The sequence below is a fragment of the Borostomias antarcticus genome, assembly GCF_949987555.1.
Source record: "Borostomias antarcticus genome assembly, chromosome: 4".
Taxonomy (NCBI): domain Eukaryota; kingdom Metazoa; phylum Chordata; class Actinopteri; order Stomiiformes; family Stomiidae; genus Borostomias; species Borostomias antarcticus.
Genome location: NC_140237.1, coordinates 35812424 through 35835871, shown reverse-complemented (window position 1 = coordinate 35835871; position 23448 = coordinate 35812424). Strand labels below are relative to the sequence as shown.

At 43.6% G+C, this 23448-nt stretch overlaps 2 protein-coding genes across 2 annotated transcripts in view; both read right to left on the bottom strand.

Annotated features, from left to right (window-relative positions):
• Positions 1–1809: 1809 nt before the first annotated feature.
• Positions 1810–9155, bottom strand: rhcga (Rh family, C glycoprotein a; the record flags this gene model as incomplete). The annotated part of the gene is made up of 11 exons (XM_084436852.1): positions 1810–1843; positions 2113–2186; positions 2461–2534; positions 2691–2815; positions 3164–3300; positions 3805–3942; positions 4132–4298; positions 7073–7220; positions 7539–7689; positions 8261–8453; positions 8930–9155. The coding sequence occupies 11 exons, from the start codon at positions 9153–9155 to the stop codon at positions 1810–1812; spliced, it is 1467 nt and encodes a 488-aa protein (XP_084292978.1).
• A 7862-nt stretch (positions 9156–17017) lies between these two features.
• Positions 17018–23448, bottom strand: part of fes (FES proto-oncogene, tyrosine kinase) — a gene marked incomplete at both ends in the record, with an annotated part of 30578 nt that continues 24147 nt past the window's right edge. The window contains 2 exons of the mRNA XM_084437487.1: positions 17018–17160; positions 17919–18041. Coding sequence (XP_084293613.1) covers positions 17018–17160; positions 17919–18041 — 266 coding nt within the window. The remainder of the gene's footprint in view (positions 17161–17918; positions 18042–23448) is intronic.

Sequence of the window (23448 nt, the reverse complement as noted above, 5' to 3'; positions counted from 1 at the left end):
TGATTATCAATGGGGTTAGAACTGAAGGGCCGAGGAAAAAACAGAAAAAAATCACATCTGAATTTTTATTTCAGCTTCAACATATAATTACAGTATTGACTATATAATTGAAACATTAAATAAAATAATCTTAAGTATACAAACAGATTCACATAAAACAACATCAAAATGACTTTTGGCAAATTCAACAATACAGTCTAAGACCTTGTAAGAGAGACAATCGTGTTGAGCCTCTTGTTAACGTTCCTCACAGAGCTAGAGTGCTACTGATCTCTGTAACTTAAAGTGACTGCCATTTCTACATATATGCACCAATTGAATTACATTACATTTTAAAAAATCAAATAGCTATTAGATAGAAAATGGAAATATAACATTGCAAAAATTAAAATTAAAAATACAATTTAATTAAATTCAGAGTAAGGTGTGGTCATGTATTTACATGCACAGACAGAGCACCGTCACACATGAAGAGATGGGAAACATGGTAACCAGATCATAATATTATATTTATGTTTGTATGTATGTATGTATGTATGTATGTATGTATGTATGTATGTATGTATGTATGTATGTATGTATGTATGTGTACTCCTAGACATACAGTATCTATTTATACAGACTGGATTCATGTATAAACATTTTTTCTTTCTTTTCTATTCTATACTGTACACATCTCACAGATCTATCTATCTATCTAATAATAATAATAATAATAATTATAATAATTATAATAATAATAATAATAATAATAATAATAATAATTCATCTATCTGTATAGTGCTTTTCAAGGTACTTTCAAGACACTTTACTTAAAAAACAGCGATAAAACATTTTACAAAAATAAGTAAAGAAAACTGTAACAATAAACATTATCAAAAAAGAGCTGATCTTTGAGTGGGTTCATCCATTCTGCCTGTAGCCAGGCTGAGGGTTCAGGGGGATGTAGGGGTGGGGTTAGGCTGGGTCTGAGGGTTCGAGGGGTGTAGGGGTGGGGTTAGGCTGGGGCTGAGGGTTCAGTGGGATGTAGGGGTGGGGTTAGGCTGGGGCTGAGGGTTCAGTGGGGTGTAGGGGTGGGGTTAGGCTGGGTCTGAGGGTTCAGTGGGGTGTAGGGGTGGGGTTAGGCTGGGGCTGAGGGTTCAGTGGGATGTAGGGGTGGGGTTAGGCTGGGGCTGAGGGTTCAGTGGGGTGTAGGGGTGGGGTTAGGCTGGGGCTGAGGGTTCAGTGGGATGTAGGGGTGGGGTTAGGCTGGGGGTTCAGTGGGATGTAGGGGTGGGGTTAGGCTGGGGCTGAGGGTTCAGTGGGATGTAGGGGTGGGGTTAGGCTGGGGCTGAGGGTTCAGTGGGATGTAGGGGTGGGGTTAGGCTGGGGCTGAGGGTTCAGTGGGGTGTAGGGGTGGGGTTAGGCTGGGTCTGAGGGTTCAGTGGGGTGTAGGGGTGGGGTTAGGCTGGGGGTTCAGTGGGATGTAGGGGTGGGGTTAGGCTGGGGCTGAGGGTTCAGTGGGATGTAGGGGTGGGGTTAGGCTGGGGCTGAGGGTTCAGTGGGGTGTAGGGGTGGGGTTAGGCTGGGTCTGAGGGTTCAGTGGGGTGTAGGGGTGGGGTTAGGCTGGGGGTTCAGTGGGATGTAGGGGTGGGGTTAGGCTGGGGCTGAGGGTTCAGTGGGATGTAGGGGTGGGGTTAGGCTGGGGCTGAGGGTTCAGTGGGGTGTAGGGGTGGGGTTAGGCTGGGTCTGAGGGTTCAGTGGGGTGTAGGGGTGGGGTTAGGCTGAGGGTTCAGTGGGATGCAGGGGTGGGGTTAGGCTGGGTCTGAACTAGCTCTGCTCCACTGAGAAGTTGGATTCAGATCTGTGAGGGAAAACAAACACATGGTCAGAGTTTAAATGACACACATCTTCCAGGGACCATTTAGATGTCAACACACCTTTAACATTACAACCATGTACAGAGACATGGTTACATCATAGCATGATGCTACTGTAATGTTGTCACTAAAGTAATTCAACCTACTGTATGTTTATTCTACAGATCAAGCAGGTGAATGTGAAGTTGGAGAGAGCGGGGGCAGGTTGACTAAGGGTCAGGGGTCAGGTTAAGGGTTAGGGTTAGAGACTCACATTTCTTGCTGCTTGTGGATCATGTGGTTGTTGTATTCCAGGATGGGAGGGATGCTTTCTTCCTCCTCAGGCACCTGGATGGAGAAATGTCCCAGTTAGCAACACTACACACACTCATACACACCCAGCACTGACACACACTCAGACAAGAGTTGATGACTCTTAACATTTAGTTGACAGTTCATGGATTAATCTCTGCAATCCCTATTGTCTAAAATCACTTTTGAGGATTTTAAGATATTCTTGCCTGATTGAATGTGAATCGTACTACATCTCTGGAATGTGAGAGTGCAAGAGCCAATGGCACCACCTAGTGGTGAACAGAGGTGCTACAAGATCAGTTCTCACCTCCCAGTACACCTCATCATCGTAGCAGTTATCATCCGCTGGGTCTCCCCAGAAAGGGAACCTGAGGATCATTCCTGTGAAAAGGAGAGCTTGTGTTAACTTCCACCTCGTAATAACACAATGTCATAGTAACACACTGCCATAATAACACAGTGTCATAGCAACTCATAGTAACACAGTGTCATAGTAACAGTGTCATAGTAATACAGTGCCACACAGTCCCAACTCACCAACTAGGGCCCCGCCTCCTATCCCAAATACAATGGCCACACACAACCCGGCCGCTTGATGTCCACCCTGGGTCAACACGGATCGGCCTTCAAAGTCCCCGTCAAAGTCAAACACGCTGATCAACCTGCAGAGGACACCCATAGAGAAAGAAAAAAAGAGGTATAGCCGAGCTCCACAGGTTAATCCCAGACCATTACGGAGCTGTGCATTATGATTTAAAATAGCCTGAAGTAATGACAGATTCATTGTAAAAAAAGATAATAATAATAATAATAATAATAATAATAATAATCATGTGACATACAGAGAGTTGGAGGGCGGGGTGCTCCGCAACTAACAGAGCTGAGAGGTTGTAGTCCTGTAGGCTGGCTGACTACATACTGTAAGAGCCAATGTAGTTTTGGTTGGCTGACTACATCAAGGCGAGGGTTTGGGCGTTTTTACGAGTGCCTGTTGCAGGTAAGTGACTCACCCCTCCTTGGAGTACACTGATTCGCTGGCGGCCGCAGCAGTGATGGCTCCGACCACGCCCCCGATCACCCCAGGCATGGCGTGCAGGTTGTGGACGCCACACGTGTCCTGGATCTTCAGTCTCTTCTCCATCCAGGGCTGTGATTGGACGAGACACCAGCTCAGTGACACAGACCTTTTTAACTGTCACGGTGTGAGCCCTGTGCTGTTCTTGAGATCTGTCAGAACTCTAGGAATCCTACATCTCTAGCCTCTAATTACTAGTGTAAACCACGTGGAATGGAAGATAATCTCAGTGATGGATAGCATGTCTAAACAGGTGGTCAGCAGTTCATGTAAACAACGCACAAACGTGGCACAATATACTACGGAACAATTAGGGGTGTGTTCCAGTGTTGGGTTGTGTGTGTGTGGGGGGGGGGGTCAGTTTTGGGGGGCGGGTGTGTGTTTGGGGGGGGGTGGTTCAGTGTTGGGGGGCTGGTGTGTGTGTGTGTGTGTGTGTGTGTGTGTGTGGGGGGGGGGGTGGTCAGTGTTGGGGGGCTGGTGTGTGTGAGGGGGGGTGGTTCAGTGTTGGGGGGGCGGGTGTGTGTGTGTGTGTGTGTGTGTGTGTGTGTGCGTGTGTGTGTGTGGAAGGGGACTCACAGTTATGTACAGGTATCCGAAGGTGGAGAGGATACCACAGCAGAATCCCACGATCAGCGAGCCGTAGGGCTGGATCATGAACTCCGCCGCCGTCCCCATGGCCACGCCCCCTGCCAGAGTGGCATTCTGAATATGCACCTGTTATGTAAGGTAGCAAGTGGAAAACATACACACACATCAGTCAGACAGAAAGGTGAAGAGAGACAGAGACATGGGTTAACTGAAGCGTGTCTGTACTGACTGTACTAAAGACAGGATGTGTTTCCATGTTCATGTATAAGTTGAAAGTGAGGTGAGCACAGGGCTAGTGTTGGGGGGGGGTGTTACCATGTCCAGCTTGCCCGTCTTCTGGGAGAGGCTGGAGAGGGCCACGGTGGTCAGGACGGAGGAGGCCAGCGCCAGGTACGTGTTGATTGCAGCCCTGTGCTGCCCGTCGCCATGGTCAGTGATGGCCGAGTTGAAACTGGGCCAGAACATCCACAGGAACAGGGTGCCTAGAGAGAGACACAGCACACACCAGAGATCAATACAAACACACACACACACACACACACACACAGAAACACAAGAGTAGACCACCTGTAGCCCCCTGTTGGACTAACCCACCCTACCACAACCCCCACGCCCCCACCCCCTCCAACACCTGTACATTTACACTGAACGTGCACAACTATCTGTAATATATTAATTTTCTAGTAGGCTATATATATATATATTTTTTTTAGGGGCCAGGCAGCGTAGCTGCCGGAACCCTATTGTATTTGCCTATATTATTATTATTATTATTATTATAATTATTATTATTCTCCATCTTCCACTGAAGTCTAACTTCCCATGGACAAAAAATCACCAAAATTTGCACATAGCTCCAGTACTATATCCAAAGTCCTCAACCTGCATTGTAGGTCAATAAACCTGAAGGTGGCGCTACAGCAACAGTCTAAAGTTTAAAACTTAAAAAAATCATAACAAATCAGCCATAGGTGCTATCACTGTAAAACCACCACGTGAATGTAGTCCCAAGTGAGACAAAACCTTCATACACTTTGACCTTGCAGGAATTTTGAAGTCCATCACTCTGATTTCTTCATAAACTGTAAAACCTATCAAACATATCTCCTCCCACATTTTTTGTTCAATTGACACCAAAATGAATATACTGTATCTACAGACTGTCCTTACCAAAGGATCCTCACAGATTTTTGAAATATAAAAAATTGAGCCCACAGCACATCAAAGAGTTTCACTGTTAACAGTTTTGTATACAGTTCCTATTAATTCTCGCCAAATCAATGTCTGATCATCCTCATAAAAAGTGACAACATTGGCCACAAATCCAAGATGTAGTATGATTTTTTTCAGAATTTTATCTCAAAAATTGAATTTTTAAAAATATGTTTAATTCTGTCCTCTGAAACCAACACTTCATACAGAGAAAACTACGTTACCCACAATCCAACGCAAGCTCCACGAATCGGAGACATCGCTGTTGGCAACCCTACCCAACCCCCGCCGAGGATTACAATGACTAAATCGATTGATTGGCAACTGACTGAGTACACAGCTGCTGAAGTTAATGTTCAATTATGAAAAAAAAGCTAACAAAACCTGTAACCCACATTTTTCAATCAATTAACACTAAAGTTGCTACACTGGATCTTCAAACTGTCATTCACAAACTCATTGACCAGATTATTGAATTATCAAAATTGAGCTTACAATGCATCAAAATGTTTTACTTATTATTATTATTCTCCATCTTCCACTGAAGTCTAACTTCCTGTGGACAAAAAATCACCAACATTTGCACATAGCTCCAGTACTATACCCAAAGTCCTCAATCTGCATTGTAGGTCAATAAAGCTGAAGGTGGCGCTACAGCAACAGTCTAAAGTTTAAAACTTTAAAAAATCATAACAAATCAGCCATAGGTGCCATCACTGTAAAACAACCACATGAATGTAGTACCAAGTGAGACAAAACTTTCATACACTCTGACCTTGCAGGAATTTTGAAGTCCATCACTCTGATTTTTTCATAAACTGTAAAACCTATCAAACCTATCTCCTCCCACATCTTTTGTTCAATTGACACCAAAATTGATATACTGTATCTTCAGACGGTCCGTACCAAACGATCCTCACAGATTATTGAAATATGAACAATTGAGCCCACAGCACATCAAAAGGTTTTACTGTAAACAGTTCTGTATACAGTTCCTATTAATTCTCGCCAAATCAATGTCTGATCATCCTCATAAAAAGTGACAACATTGGCCACATATCTAAGATGTAGTGTGATTTATTTCAGAATTTTATCTCAAAAATTGAATTTTTAAAAATATGTTTAATTCTGTCCTCTGAAACCAACACTACATACAGAGAAAACTACATTACCCACAATCCAACGCAAGCTCCGGAGACATCGCTGTTGGCAACCCTACCCAGCCCCCGCCGAGGATTACAATGACTAAATCGATTGATTGGCAACTGACTGAGTACACAGCTGCTGAAGTTAATGGTCAATTATGAAGAAAAGCAGACAAAACCTGTAAAAATTAATAAACATATCTCATCCCACATTTTTCAATCAATTAACACCACACAACTTGCTCCACTGGATGTTCAGACTGTAATTCACAAACTCATTGACCAGATTGTTGAATTATCAAAATCGAGCTTACAATGCATCAAAATGTTTTACAAATGTTTTATGATACGATATGAATGTACAAAATTAACATTGGAATGTCAACTTTCTTGTTGTCCTCCTATTCGCTCGCTTATTGCTCCTAAACTTGTCGGAAATTGCCTGGCCCCGCCTCATCGCTGCGAAGCAGCTTTAATTTAGGTTTAGATTTAGACTTAAGTTTATTTAATTTTTTTGGTTCAGGTTAATATTATATTATTCAACTGTAAATTCATAAAGCTTTATTTTTAGTTTTTTTTTTTAGGTTAATATATTTTATTATATTATTCACATTTTATATTTATGTTGTTTAGTCAGGAACATAGAACTGATAGGTAACAGTGGAGAGGGGCAGGACCAAGAACTGGAACTGGAACACACACACACACCATTCTACAGAGAGCATCTCAGGCTGAATCACTACACACCCAACAAACTGATAAGTAAACTGTCACGTTCAAATCTAAACTGTCAGATTCTAATCTGGACAGACACACTGTTTTAAAACGCTTCACTTGAGATGCCTGTTTTTGTTGACGTTGTGAAGCATGCAGTGTACTGAACACGTCTATTGACTCACCGATCATGGCGAACACGTCGGAGTGGTACACCGAGCCGTTGAGGCGTTTGCTCTGGTGTAAGTTGGGTCGGTAGAGAACCCAGGAGATGGCCAGCCCATAATACCCCCCGAAGGTGTGGATCACCATGGAGCCACCAGCATCCCTAGCCTGTGAAGACCATCATCCATCCGTTACTATGAGCAGCTGAGCACCCAGACACAGCCTGATAACAGGACATCATATTCAGTATATGAATGCAGGCACACGGCCCAGATAGCAAGCGGATCTGGGCCATATACAGGCCAGATCTGGCCCTTGTGGCTTAGTTCCGGCCCATATATGGCCCAGAATCATTACACATCCGCTTGCTATCTGGGGGGGAACACGCTGGGACATGTCGACCCTCTCAGCTGATTTAGATGAGTTCAAATCAATTAATCATGAAATTGATCTCAAGCTTGATTTTTTTTGAAAGTAAGGACTCACGTGAATCAGAGTGAGGATGATGTACTCCTCCACCGCGAACAGAGTGATCCCGAACAGGGTCATGACCATCAGCTGGACCGGGCTCACTTTCCCCAGGACCGCCCCGTACGCTATGAGGCATCCAGCCACGCAGAAGTCAGCGTTGATCAGGCTGAGGAGGAGGAGAGGAGGAAGGGAGGAGGAGGAGTAGAAGAGAGGAGGAGGAGTGGAAAGGAGGAGGGGTAGGAGAGAAGAGGACGGGTGGGTGAAGAGAAGGGGGGAGAGAGCAGAGGAGGAGGTGGAGGAGAGGAGGAGTGTGAGAGAAGGGATGTGGTAGAGGAGAGAGAAAAAGAGGAGTGAGTGGAGGAGGAAGAAGGGTGCGTGCGAGAGGAGTGGAGAGCAGAGGAGAGGAGGGGAAGGGGTGTGGTTGGAAGCGATGGATGAAGCCTATGAGAGTCATCCATGCGTGGTAGTCAGACTAGTAGGACGAGATCTTTAATCCACCCTCTTCTAAAGCCTGCATTCAGATGAGGACCACGCCCATGTGAACCGCTCCTCCGTCTCAGTAGCACTCATCCCACTGTAAATGCTTACACTAATTACACAAATTAATTGGCTTCTGAAATAAATCAAATCCAATTTTATTTAACCTTTATCTAACCACCAGGGAAGTCGTGTTGAGATCTGCGTCTCTTTTTGAAGCGAGCCAAGGAGGATCCTGCGGAGTGGTTGTGCTCACCTACCTTTCGACACCGATGTAGATCTTCCCAGTAGTGTGGTCGAGATGGTGAAACCAGCCCTGCATGAGCAGAGCCCACTGGAGGCCGAACGACGCTATCAGGAAGTTGAAGCCGACCGCTCCGAAGCTGTAGCGCTTCAGGAAGGTCATGAGGAAACCAAATCCCACAAAGATCATCACATGGACGTCCTGGAAACCTGGAGAGAGAGAGAGAGAGAGAGAGAGAGAGAGAGAGAGAGAGAGAGAAATTAATCTGGGTTACAAAGCAGAGCGAGAGCTATAGTGGCAGAGAATCCCTGTCAGATATTAACACTGCATAAGTGAAACGGCTCAATGAGTCCTAAAGACCCAGGGTCACTGTAACAGGACCTTGCTTCTCCTCACATAGTCCTTTGTTGGGGACGATGTTGTCAACGACAGCTTTCCAGGACTGTCCAGACAGCCTTCAGGGACTGGATGGCTGCTTGCAAACGACCACGGTCCCAATCAACATCAGTCAGATTGTTCTGACAACTCTTTTGCACAAATTGCATCACACTTGTCTTAACTACACTTGACACTTGGCTTTCTACTCCATGTCATTGTAACGGGGCCGGTTCAACAGTGAATCATGCATGTACTGGAAACCGCACATTAGTAACACGCTCCAGGCAGTGTAATCAAAGGTACTTACTGGGATATCGGAAGTAGAAGTCATTTTCAATGTCGCTGGTGATGTTGTGTTCCTTTCTGAATTCTGCCCAGTGTGCGTCCGCCTCCTCGTTGTAGCGGATGAAGACACCGAAGAGGATGATCATGGCGGTCTGCCAGACGATGCAGACTGCCGGCAGACTCGCACGCACATTGGTGTTCTTTGCCCGGCAGAAATAGTCCTTAAAACCCTGGACAACGTTTCCCATGGTGCAGGTCGGGTTCGGGCTACGTTGGGTGATGCTCGTCCTGCTGTGCTCACGTGTGTGTGTGTGTGTGTCACCTTGAGCTCTGGCACAGCTATATATGGTGTGGTGGGAAGGTGTGGCCCCCGGCAAGGTCTGGGGCCCTGCCCTTCACCTCTCCCTCCTCCCTGACACATGACTGAGACGCCTCCAGAGCCCCGTGTCCCCCCTGCAGGTGTCCTCTGTCTGTGCTCTGCCTTCTTATCTCTGAAGCTCATTGAGGACATTTCCTGGGCCTGCATCACATCACGTGGGCTTGTACAGTATGCCTCAAACCAAAAAACATTCTTCTTCTCAACAAGGAACATTCCAGAATGCTATCAAGATCCTCCCTGGGCCACATGTCCTCCTACACATGGTGGCTGAACGGAGGACAGTCGAGGACGCTGGAGAAAGTCAAATATACTGTACCCTACATAAATCTATCGCCAAATTCGATCGATCTTGGTAACCGCTCATCCAGCACATTAATGATTCACAACTTCACCTCCCAACCCTCATTTATTTCTAGTTCATAAGTCGTGACCTATTGACCTATAATCATTTGAATTTTTTTCTTCTCATTCTTTGATTTGTTTTTCTTCATCTCTGTATGTATGTATGGTACACCTCCTTTATCACCTCCGCCTCAGCAACAGCGCAGGGCAGACAGTCATGTTTTCTTGGTGTGTGTTGGATTGGTTTGTTCATTGGTTCGTTAGCAGGACTACGCAAAAACTACCAAACTGATTTTCATCAAACTCGTGGATGTGTGCAGAATGGGCCAAGTTTGAACCCATGACATTTCGGTGCCAATCCGAATCACAGGGAGGATCCACAAATTACAACCAAACTTTGAGCGAAGACAGCCCCGCGTGTGGGTGCGCTAGAGACATGGGGTCTGGACTGGGGTGTGCGGGTGGAGTGTAGGCTCAGGAGCAAAACATTCCCCCCATCCATTGTCAATGGTGGGGATTGAAGCGGCCATATCTCCATGTGCTGATAGATAGATAGATAGATAGATAGATAGATAGATAGATAGATAGATAGATAGATAGATAGATAGATAGATAGATAGATAGATAGATAGATAGATAGATAGATAGATAGATAGATAGATAGATAGATAGATAGATAGATAGATAGATAGATAGATAGATAGATAGATAGATAGATTGATAGATAGATAGATAGATAGATTGATAGATTGATAGATTGATTGATTAGAGGAGCCCAAGTCCCCCCCCCCCCCATACTTCCTCCCTTGAATACTAGGTGATGCTAATTTTCATCAGAAGACATTTCTGAGATGGCACCTGTTTCACACACCTAAACATTTAATCTGTCACATGCCAGATGAGGGAGTTATTCAGCAAAACGATTTTGAGGTGAACTGAACGTTAATTTTAATTGGAAAACAAACATACTGTATGTGTATTTTTATGAAGTTCTCTGCTGTATTAATTATTTGGGGGATTACATGCAAGGTAATCCATTTGTTTTATAAATCTTTTCATTTTTTATTTTTAGTAATGAATTAAAATGCAAAATTTATCCCAGAGGGGAATGACTGGGTTGATGTGGGTCAAAAGGCCCCATTTTAGGTACCTTAAATGTTTGGCTAGAATAGATAAACATAATTATATAATAGCTAGGCTCAGCGTGTTCGCTAACTACCTTCAGCCTGACTTCAGATGGCTACTGTACATTTTGTGATACATAGATTATGTTTCATGAGCATTTGTGGAGTTTGAATTTTAAACACCAACCCCAAAACGAGCAATACCTGCTGAACTTGCTAAGCCCCTATCCTGACAAGCCACCTCACCCCCTGAGGCGATTGCATCCTCATCGCCTGGACTTTTTTTTTAGGTTTGAGCCTTGATGATTTGAGGCTGTGTTTGTACAACTAAATATTGCAGGCTATACATACAGTATAAAGCTGACATTTTGCATTCAGAGACTGTCTATGATATATTGAGGGGTTCCCTATCAACCATCTAGAGAGGGTTCCCTCATCGACCATGCATGGGACAAGACAAGTTTCTTCCCTTTTTCCTGCGAACATTCAAACCCCAAAACTATATAGGCAACCATAGACCACCAAAAGCTCATTTTCAGCTTCATCTGTGCATGTTTAGTTGCATAAACATGGCCTCAGATCATCAGTGTGAGGTTGGTGCCATATCTACAGGTGAGCGCGTGGCATAAATCGTGTGATTTACAATAAAACAAAGGTAATCAGGAGAAGAATCTGAACACTTTGTGTTCAGCATGTGACTATCGAGGGACAACATGGACGCCACTGATTTTTATCTAAAGGATGACATTCTAGTCTTCAGCTGTGTTGTACTGGACCAAACATTCCTTGATTGCTGCTGCATGAGTTGGCAAACAGGACTATCAATCAAACCGCAGGCGGGGCAAACCACAGCTATTCAGAGTATGTCTGAGTCTCGCTTTCTCTCCCTTTTCTCTGCCAAATATAGGACAACAGTAGCAGCTTATCTCTCAAGGATGTATGTATGTAGCCGCCCAATTTATTGCTATTAGCAGGAGGACTTAAGGGTTTACGAAGAAACCAAACAACCCTTTCACTCCGACCCTGATGTTAGGCTGCATCTGGAGTAAATATAAATTATTTGGTAACACTTTACAATAAGGGTACATTAATAAGCATTAGTTAATGCATTATTAAGCATTAAGTAACAGTTAACTAATGTCTCTATTAACCATTTACTAATGTTATTTATGTTAACTAAGGTTAACTCACCTAACCCCAACCCTAACCCTAACCTTACCTAAGGTATTCATTAACATTATTAACCTAACCTAACCCTAAATAAGCATTAGTTAACAGTTAACTAATGTTTTTTGTGACCCTTATTGTAAAGTGTGACCAATTATTTTATATCAAGAGTGCAGGACTGATTTAAAAAATCTGAATCTTCAAATAACCTCAGACAACCATTACAGCATGAGCAGCACAGAAGTACAGCGAATGAAGAGGAAAGCAGCTGTGGTGTACAAACAGCAGCACCGGTGTCTTCCAGTGCCCGTAGGCTACTGAGAGACTGTTTATAGATCAACTTAGTTAAAACACATTGTAAACAAATCATTGTGAACAGCCAGATGACATTAGCCAGGGTTCTGAGACACTTGGCCAGCCCAGTAGAGTACAATAAAGTATAGAGCAGTAGAGTACAGTAGAGTACAGTAAAGTACAGTAGAGTACAGTAAAGTACAACCCAGTAGAGTACAGCCCAGTAGATTACAGCCCAGTAAAATACTAGAACAGTACAGCCCAGTAGAGTACAGTAAAGTACAGCCCAGTAGAATACAGTAAATTACAGACTAGTAGAGTACAGTAAATTACAGCCCAGTAGAGTATAGTAGAGTACAGTAGAGTACAGCCGAGTGGAGTACAGCCCAGTAGAGTACAGCCTAGTAGAATAGACTATGTGATGGGGTAGAGGAATGCGAGCTGCTCCAGTGTGTGTGGGGGCGGCGGCTCACCTGGCTCTGAAGATAACCTGCTGCCAGGTAACTGTGATCTCCTGGACAGATACTCTTCATACCGTTCACGCGGCCCAGCATGTGACAGACACGCTGCAGTACTGACACAAACACGGCCGTCACAGCCTCCTGAGGTTTCTATGTGTTTATCTGTTTAGTAGCTGTCTAAAAAGACAAGAGAAGTGGTTTCATGTGTTAATCAACAGGTAACTGGTATTGTTTAAAGGAGAGATCATCTGATGATGACAGTGGCAGGTTGAACTTTGTGTCCATGCAGTCTAATGCATTCCCAGTCCTTTGGGCAAAATATGTACCCATGGAAAAACTTGGACACAAGACAAAGCATCTGTATAAAGGGTTTGAAGCAGAATCGTCCAAACAGTGGTCTAGATTTACGAAGTCTCAAAACAGTATGTCCTCAAAAACCATTGACATTGATGTTGTCTCCCATCTCTTTGGAAATGAGCATTGCAACACCAGATGAGTTCTGTAGAGAACAGAGCACAGAGGAGTGAAGCAAGGCCTCATCACGGGACGATCAGGTGACAGAAAGTGACTGAACATGCTTGACTGGCCAGCTGGTTTTCAGGGAAGTGTTGAGGATTTCCAGAGAGACTGAAATCTGTATCACTAGACTGTCACGCCATTTGGTTGCAAATATGTAACAAGTAAATTTCCGCCACTTCCTCTGAACTAACGGTACAAGATCAATTCCCTAAACAGTCGTTTAGGATGATGTGTTTTGGCACTGGGCAGGTGAGTGGGACCACCAATCAGTACCAATTATGTAAGAGAGTTATGTAAGATCTTCATGCAGAAGTTATGTAAGTTAGTTATGCAAGATCTTCAAAGTGGTGGATTTTAGACTTTTGTACAGGAATCCAAATTCTATAGAATAGAGACTCATGTAAATACTGTTGCTTTGGCTCTTTCTGATTTCTCACTAATTACGCTTTCTCCAGCCTAAGCTTCTCTGCTGCTGTGTTCTGACAGTTATCCCCCTCTAGGGGGCGGTCTACACTGCTAGAGAGCATTATTATTTAAATAAAATACCAAACAAATCGATGCCTCCTCAGACACCATACTTCCTGTCACCACTGCCTCTGGGGCTGGCTTATAGCATCCCAAGTAGTGCCACATGACAGATCTTAGCTTCTACAGGATTGTAGAAGTTGTGAATGTTGTTTTTATCTGCATACATCTGTATCTCTTGAGCCTTCCTTGTCCACAGGGTCTGCATGGTCTTTTGAACTTTCCTGCGAGCTAACTGCCACTGCTGCCTGATAGGGCTGAGTGTGGAGCTTATTGAAGCCCATTTCTGGTCTTTGAACTCAGCCTTGGTTCTATCTCCCTCAGCTTCTCAGCTAGGGAGCGATGGAACTCATCTCTCACCTTAGCTTTCTCAAGCCATGTGCAGTGTATGCGCTTCTTACTGGACCTTTGCAGCCGCAGTAGGGGTCACACAGAGATGTGGAGTTTGGCAATAATCACACACACACACACACACACACACATACACACACACACTGTTCAGCTTCACTCTTCACTCTGAACTCATTCTGACCCCTCCCTCCCTCTCATACCAGACAGGTCGCCAGAGGAGTCACTGTCACATGTCTGATCCGTCACACCTGGCACCTGCTGGCACAGACAGTGTCGGACCCCACACTCCATGTGTCAAGTGCATAATATGGTCCTGTGCAGAGGGTGTGTCTGTGTGTGTGTGTGTGTGTGTGTGTGTGTGTGTGTGTGTGTGTGTGTGTGTGTGTGTGTGTGTGTGTGTGTGTGTGTGTGTGTGTGTGTGTGCGTGTGTAAGCATGTGATGAGCAGCCCGTCTTGTGACTGAAAAGCACAAATATTGCCCCTAGGGCTCAGGGATTCCTGGTTGGTCTGGTTGGTGAACCTTTTGGTGAAAGATTTCATAATGGGCTATGACCGATTTTGAACTTGAATGACAATAACAAGAACGCACAAGACTGCACAATGAAATGAGCAGTTTCAAAGACACATCATATTTCATATTTTAAGACTTTCATAAAACTTTACAAAATGTATTGTTCATCTTTCAAACAATACAGTCAGTCCCAAAATACATTTAAAATTAGCACTTACTTTAAAAGAAACAAACAAACAAACAAACAAATAAATAAACAATAACAAGATAAACAATACAGGACAGTATGTTTGTATATGTAAATGCTATGACAGAAATGTACAGTGCATCCAGAAAGTACTCACACCCATTCACTTTTTCCACATTTAGTTATGTTAAAGCCTTATTCCAAAATGGATTAAATTATTTTTTTCTCATCAATCTACACACAATACCCTACAATGACAAAGTGAAAAATGTTTTTTGACATTTTTGCAAATGTATTAAAATCATGAAAAAATGAAATATCACATGTATACAAGTATTCATACCTATACAGTTTTTGGTATTTTGTATTTGTACTGTCTTTTGTACTGTTTTGCACTGTGATGTCTTTGCACTGTCCTGTCCTTCAGTCTGCAACAGCATACGCCTTAACCTTAGTCAAAAATATGTGTAAACCATATACAGTACCTGGCTAATAAACAGATCTTGTATGTCTTGTATCTCTTACTTAGTAGTTTGTTGAGGCACCTTTGGCAGTGATTACAGCCTCATGTCTTCTTGGGTATGAACTACAAGCATGTCTCACCTGTATTTGGGGTATTTCTCCCATTCTTCTCTGCAGATCCTCTCAAGCTCTATCAGGTTGGATGGGGAGCGTCGCTGCACAGTTATTTTCAGATCTTTCCAGAGATGTTCAATCAGGTTCAAGTCTGGGCTCTGTTTGGATCACTCAAGGACATTCAGACTTGTCCTGAAGCCACTCCTTTGTTATCTTGACTGTGTGCTTAAGCCTTAGAGTCATTGTCCGGTTGTCTTCATGTCTTCTTGGGTATACACTGCAAGCATGTCGCACCTGTATTTGGGGTATTTCTCCCATTCTTCTCTGCAGATCCTCTCAAGCTCTGTCAGGTTAGATGGGGAGCGTCGCTGCACAGATATTTTCAGGTCTTTCCAGAGATGTTCAATCGGGTCTGGGCTCTGGCTGGGCCACTCAAGAACATTCAGACTTGTCCTGAAGCCATTCCTTTGTTATCTTGACTGTGTGCTTTAGCCTTAGAGTCATTGTCCTGTTGGAAGGTAAACCTTCGCCCCAATCTGAGGTCCTGAGCGCTCTGGAGCAGGTTTTCATCAACAATCTCTCTATACTTATCTTTCCATTTATCTTTCCCTCTATCCGGACTAGTCTTCCAGTTCCCACTGCTGAAAAGCATCTCCACAGCATGATGCTGCCACCACCATGCTTCACCGTAGGGATGGTATTAGCCAGGTGCTGAGTGGTTCCTGGTTTCCTCCAGACATGACGTTTGGCATTCAGGCCAAAGAGTTCAATCTTGGTTTCCTCAGACCAGAGAATCTTGTTTCTCACGGTCTGAGAGTCCTTTAGTTGCCTTTTGGCCAGTAATGTCACGATCGACGCAGTAGTCACAACATGGCAATGTGCGTCGATACAAATGTATTGATGCTTGCATCAGTTTGGCAAAAACCATGTGATTATTCGAACGAAGCTTTGTACATCACGCAAGCACCCGACTCTGTGCCGACCTCTGACTCTTGTTGAACAAGATGGATTCCAATCAACTAGTCCCTAATCTAATCACTGCCAAAGGTGTCTCAACAAAATACAGTACAGTAGTAAAAGTTGTGAATACCTACAGTATGTACATGTGATATTTCAGTTTTTTGTTTTTAATACATTTGCAAAAACCTCAAAAAAAAAAAAAAAAAAACATATTCACTGTCACTATGGGGTATTATGTGTAGATTGATGAGTAAAAAATGAATTTAATCAATTTTGGAATAAGGCTGTAACATAACAAAATGTGGAAAGTAGAGGGGTGTGAGTACTTTCCGGATGCACTGTAATTACCTCCAGTACATTTCCATTTAAAATCCTGTTTTGAGGAGTGGACAATGGACCGGCACAATGGGGCTCATTTCCTCAAAGCAGAGCCCTCTAGTGGCCCGAAGGAGCTACGGTACATAGGGTCACCTGATATGCAGAGTTGTGGGAGAGCTCCCCAATTAACTATAAAAAGTGTGTATAGAAAAAACTTCTTCTTTTTTTTTACATTTGAGTAAAGTATACAGAATGAAACTGTGTCAAAGCTTGTGTGTGTGTGTGTGTGGGGGGGGGGGGGGGTGGAAACCCCTGATAAAAAAAAAAAAAAAAAAAAAAAGCATTTATGTCCACAATAATGAGTAAAAACTATGTAAATCAACGAAGTTATTTGAGTCAGGACTCTGTGAGGCACAAGGCGCTGAGTCGGGCTTTGAGTGTGCTGAAAGACGGGCGGTTCCGCGGGTCATACTGCCAGCACTCGCTCATCACGCCGTACACGTCAGGAGGACAACGGCTAGGGGCGGGCATCCGGTAACCTGGGAAATAAAGACAAAATGAAAGGGATACTCCAAAGCAAAGCGCAGTTCCGTCCCAATTTAAAGGGAGAGCAGGGCATGTTTCATGGCCTACCTGCCTGTCAGACCTATTTTTTGGATTGGTTGTATTTTCTAAATATTGCTGACTGTTCCTGGTAGTTGAGTAGAGCGAGTGAGGCCAGTCTGGTTTCCAAAGAGAAGCAGCAGGACAAAGCGTTCTGATTCGCACTGGGTTGACTGAATCAGTCGACTTGGGTGGAGTGTGTGGATTGGAAGGTGTGGACTTGGGTGGAGTGTGTGGAGTGGAAGGTGTGGACTTGGGTGGAGTGTGTGGATTGGAAGGTGTGGACTTGGGTGGGGTGTGGGGGTTGGAAGGTGTGGACACAGGCTAGCGGCCTGCAGGTACTTTGGTCACATCCCCCTTTTAGACCCCAGCAGAAGAGAATCTACTGTAACTGCTGACATTTATATTTCAATCAACTTTTAAAACCAGGCAAGGCCCTGGGTTTAAAACCTCTCTTACAAGGGTGGACTTTAAGATGGTTTACACTGTCGTACCAGGCCATCATTGTAAATAAGAATCTGTTCTTAACTAACCTGACTGGTTGAAAAAAGGTTAAATATACAACTAGTTGAAAAAAGGTTAATAAAGAACTATACTCACCCTATCAAATGACAATACAACTCTTGAATCTCGAAGACAGCAGGGCAAGTACAAAATAGTGACAATCATTTCCCAAGCACAGCGCTCTAGCTACCTCTCTCCACGCCGTCCCTGGTCTGCTGGTTGGTCATGTGGGTGTAGGGGATCAACCCCCTGGAGAAGGTCTCCCACAAGAGCACACCAAAGCTCCACACATCGCTCTCCGTGCTGTACCGCCCTGGAACCACAAGCAGGGGGCAGCATTGGACCACATATTCAATGACCACACATTCTGAAACAACATATCCTGCCTCCCATGCTTTTTTGCAAAGATGCCTCTTCTTAGTCCCACATGGCCTCTAACATTGCTCTAACATTGCTCTAACATTGCTCTAACATTGCTCTAACATTGCTCTAACATTGCTCTAACATTGCTCTAACATTACTCTAACATTGCTCTAACATTGCTCTAACATTGCTCTAACATTGCTCTAACATTGCTCTAACATTACTCTAACATTGCTCTAACATTGCTCTAACATTGCTCTAACATTGCTCTAACATTGCTCTAACATTGCTCTAACATTACTCTAACATTGCTCTAACATTGCTCTAACATTACTCTAACATTGCTCTAACATTACTCTAACATTACTCTAACATTGCTCTAACATTGCTCTCACATTACTCGGACTTGTGACCGAGCTCGTCAGTGTTCCATGTTGTGACAGAGCTCGTCAGTGTTCCATGTTGTGACAGAGCTCAAAGCAAAGCTATGACACTGTGGTAAACAAAACTGGCAAACAGGTACTACAGATGTGTAAAGGCCTGGGTCTGTACATTGCTAATGGCAGAATCAGAGGAGACTATCTGGGAAGACTCACATACTGGTGTACTAGGTAGTGGTGTTGTAGATTATTCCATTACTGATATTGAATCACAATATCTAAATGCCTTCATAGTATCACCACAACTGCCCTTGTCGGACCATAGCCAAATAACCTTATTTCTGAAAAAGTAATTGTCACCCATTGTAAATCCAAATCCAGAGCCAAGGCTGTTTCCTCTGCCGAGAAAATACAAATGGACAGAAGAGAGCACTGCTGCCTAAACCGCTGCACTAGACTGTGCTAACCCTAACCCTAACCCTAACCCTAACCCTAACCCTAACCCTAACCCTAACCCTCAACATGCTGGATACCTTTCTGAGCACCCAGTATCAGCCTGATGGGGAAAACATTAACTTAGCCACACAGCACTTAAATAGTATATTTATCCAATTGGCAAACAAATCTAAATTAAAAATATCACAAATTAAAAAATTCAGCATGAAACAAAAAGACAGAATGTTCTGTATCCAACAAAACCTGAGAAAACTGTCAAACAGAAACCACAGGAACCCAAATGAGCCAGCAGGACTCCTCCATATGAAAAACATGGGTTATATGGAAGGAGAACTCAACAACATTGAAAAAGCTATCAATGAAAACAACTTCTGGAAATTATGGAAAAACATCAACAGAAACCCACATGCAGACACCAACCCAATTAAAAATGGCAATATCTGGAAAGATTATTTTGATGGTCTTTATAAAAATCCAGAATGTCATGGTCTAAATCCCAGCCAAGTTTTGACTTTAGATAAATTAAAAGAACTAGAAAGGGCAGTGAAAGACAACCAATGTGCCATTGACTACCCCATCACCACAACAGAACTACAGCACAAACTAAAAACCCTAAAAATGGAAAAGCCTGCGGTATAGACAGCATTAGCCCAGAGATGCTGAAACACAGTAACCTTAAAGTCCCAGTTAACCAAAATCAGAGATTTGCTTGAAAACACATTCTATGTGTTAGTGATGCATTGCTGATAACATGTAAAAATGGGATGAACCATGCGTAGTACTGAATTGTGAAGTTAGACCAGTTTTGTGTTTTTGACCAGTTTTGATTTCTGGATTTTCTGGGCGGGCTTAAAACGGTACCGGATGACGTACAGCGGTGTTCTTAGCATATCCCCGCCCTAACACTATATAAAGCTAGAACGGATTTGAATCTTCGGTTCTCCTGCTCAATCTTGAGTCTAGAATTAGCTAGTTTATCTTAGTTAGCAATGCCTATGCATAAAACTAAACGAAAATGCATCCTTCCTGGATGCCAGCAGGAATGGGATGATAAGGTCTCCTTCTTTCACTCCCGAGTAAAGCTGAAATGAGAAGCAAATGGTTAGCATTTTTGAAGAGCCATGGTGTTACAGAGTCTGTCACCGCTCGCGCCCGCCTCTGCAGCAAACATTTCACTCCCGAAAGCTTCTGCAATTCTAATATTAGGCTTTTGGGTTTCACGGACTCACGACTGGTCCTGGTGAATTCGGCGGAGCCAACCATCTCCCTCCCCGGCCTCCATTCTCCTCCTGTCGCATCAACCTTTGGTGCCGACACCGCTGCCTTGTGTGCTTATAGCTAATTAACGTTATAACGTTAGCTAGGTAACGTAAGCAATAGGAAAATACACTGCTACGTTAATCTACAAAATGTGTCTTGACATTTATGTGGTAATGTCAGCTATGATGAATTATATGTAATCTTAGGAGGAATTATAGCTAACATTAGCTATGTAGCTTGTTGCAGATGGGAGTGTGTATATAACCTTAGTCTAGCTAACATAGCTAGCAGCACCGACCAGGCGACCACCCACCAAATAACGTTACGGATGATATATTATGACTATAAGCGTTAACTATACAGAAACTGCCTGCCATATTTGTGGCACCTGATGTGCGTATGGGTTCACCGGTAATGGTTACAGTATATTTCTCCAGCGGGAGACCGGGAGGCAGGAGCGAGGGGGATGGTTAGGTAGACCAGCTGCAGCTGGAGAAAGACGCACCCTCTCCCAGTGAAGCGGTGCTCGGCGGCTACTGGCTGAACATTCCAGTTCTGTTGGATATGAGAGGGAAAGTTGAAGCCGAGTGCTCGTTATTCTCACACACAACATTGCCAACGAGAGTGGATGAGTCTGTCCCGATTATCAACTCCGGTAGTGTACTCTTCTTTGCGCTATCAGCGCTGATCAAGCCAGTGACTAAAAGGTACATTTTAAACAACTTTTTCCATTGATCCCAAGGGACGACAGGATCGCCTGGGAGGGATAGGAATGGGTCCGGAGGTGGCAGGGAGAAAATAGGGACAGACTCATACATTCCTCGTTGCATGTTTTTGTATTTTACATCTAAGGGCAGTAACACTGGCGCGTTGGTATAGAGTAGCTACAGTTTTACCTGTGTTGTTTGTCAGGAGGTAGGTTAGGAGGAAGCATCTGTGTGTTTGACTCATTAGACAAGTGTAATTTCAACTCCTCTCTGTTTTCACAAAGCTGTGCCTTCCTACCACAAAAGAGACGGCGTGCCAGTGTGACAATATGCAGACCAGAGAACTGTACTATTTGACAGGTTCTTCCCTCCACACCCCCTCCCCACGCAATTGGGTGTGGCTTCGGTGCCTTCAGCAGACACGCCCCCACAGTCTCAGACCAGAGAATGCTGCTGATTTGTAACCGATTTTGAAGCCTTATTTTATATACTTAGCGACATTTTTAATCACTCAGATTTGGCTGGGCGGTTAATGACATGTTTTCCTGTGGTGTGTGAAGCTCATGACAAAAATTTGAACTGGGTTAACCTGGACTTTAAGCTACAACTTGCTATACTAAACATTTCAACCTGGTGCTGGCAGCAGGATATTACCCCACTATATGGAATAAAGGGTCTTATTTCTCCCATATTTAAAAATTGAGACAAGTACAACCCCAGCAATTACAGAGGCATCTGTGTTAACAGCAACCTGAGCAAACTCTTCGGTAGCATACTTAACTCCAGATTAATTACATATCTCACTGATCACTGTGTCCTGTCTAAAAGCCAGATTGCTTTTTAGCCAACCATCAAACAGACCACATCTTCACTCTGCATACTCTCATCCAAAAACATGTTCACAAAAAACACAAAGGGAAGATGTTTGCATGTTTTGTAGATCTAAAAAAAGGCTTTTGATACAATTTGGCATAATGGATTTCCAACTCATTCAATGTGGAATTGGTGGTAAAATATTTGACCTAATTAAATCAAAATATTATGACAACCAATGTTGTGTTAAAGTTGGACACAAAAGAACAGAGTTCTTCCAACAAGGAAGAGGGGTGCATCAGGGGTGCAACCTATCTCCTACCCTCTTGAACATTTAGATCAACCTGTCTCCTACCCTCTTGAACATTTATATCAACAAATTGGCCACTATTCTCGAACAATCACAAAGCCCTGGATTAGATCTACAAGGCAAAGAAATTGAATTCCTCATGTATGCAGATGACCTGGTTATACTGTCCCCAACAGAACATGCGCCCTGGGCTGATGTAACAGTTGGTTGGGCGGCGAATTATAAATAAAAAATAACATAACATAACATAACATGGCCTCCAGCAGAACCTCTCTTTGCTGGAGACCTTCTGTAAAAACTGGGCGTTGGACATCAACCTTGACTAAACTAAGATCATGGTATTTCAGAAAAAGGCCAGGTCACAGGAATCCAAATACATTTTCACCATAAGAGGAACCACACTTCAGCATACAATGGAATACAATTATTTAGGTATAATCATCAGTGCATCCGGCAGCTTTGACAAAGCAATGAGTTCCCTCACAGATAAGGCACGCAAGACCTACTACAGCATAATTAGTTCACTAAATAAATTCAATCCTCCAATTAAAATGTGGCTAAAACTATTCAGTAGTGTAATTCAACCCATCCTTATGTATGGAAGTGAAGTGTGGGGCCCTCTTATCACCCATCACACATCATGGGACAAAACACCCACAGACAAAAATTATCTTCAATTCTGTAAAGAAATCCTCAAGGTCCACAGAAACTGTCCAAACCATGCATGTAGAGCAGAGCTGGGGAACGTCCCTCTCTCTCTCCACATGATCAAAAGGTCAATTAAGTTCCAGCTTCACTTCTCAAGCTGATCCTGATTCCTATCACCACAGAGCCTTTCTCAGTAACAGCCTCTGCCCAGAGACAGACCCTCTGAGAAACAGAGAAACCTGCCCCCTCAAAACCCAAGACCTCCATCATCTCTCCAAAACTCAACTGAAAACCATAGACAAGGAAAACAAAGCTTTTTACATTGACAATTGTAAAAATGAAACAAAATCAATCAACAAATTAGAATGCTATCGCTTATTGAATAGAGAATATTCTCTAGCCCAATATCTAGTAAGCGTAAAAAAAACAAAACAGAAACGCACATTAACAATGTACAGACTCAGCGACCATCAACTAGAGATCGAAAAAGGTTTTTAGAAGAAGGAATGGAAACCCAGAGAACTGAGAATCTGCAAACACTGTTCTTCAGGGGAAATAGAAACAGAGGTCAATTTCTCCTCTTCTGCCCCCGATACCTGCCTTCCTACCCCCTATACCTGCCTTCCTACCCCCTATACCTGCCTTCCTACCCCCTATACCTGCCTGTCAGAGAGGCCTTCCTACCCCCTATACCTGCCTTCCTACCCCCTATACCTGCCTTCCTACCCCCTATACCTGCCTGTCAGAGAGGCCTTCCTACCCCCTATACCTGCCTGTCAGAGA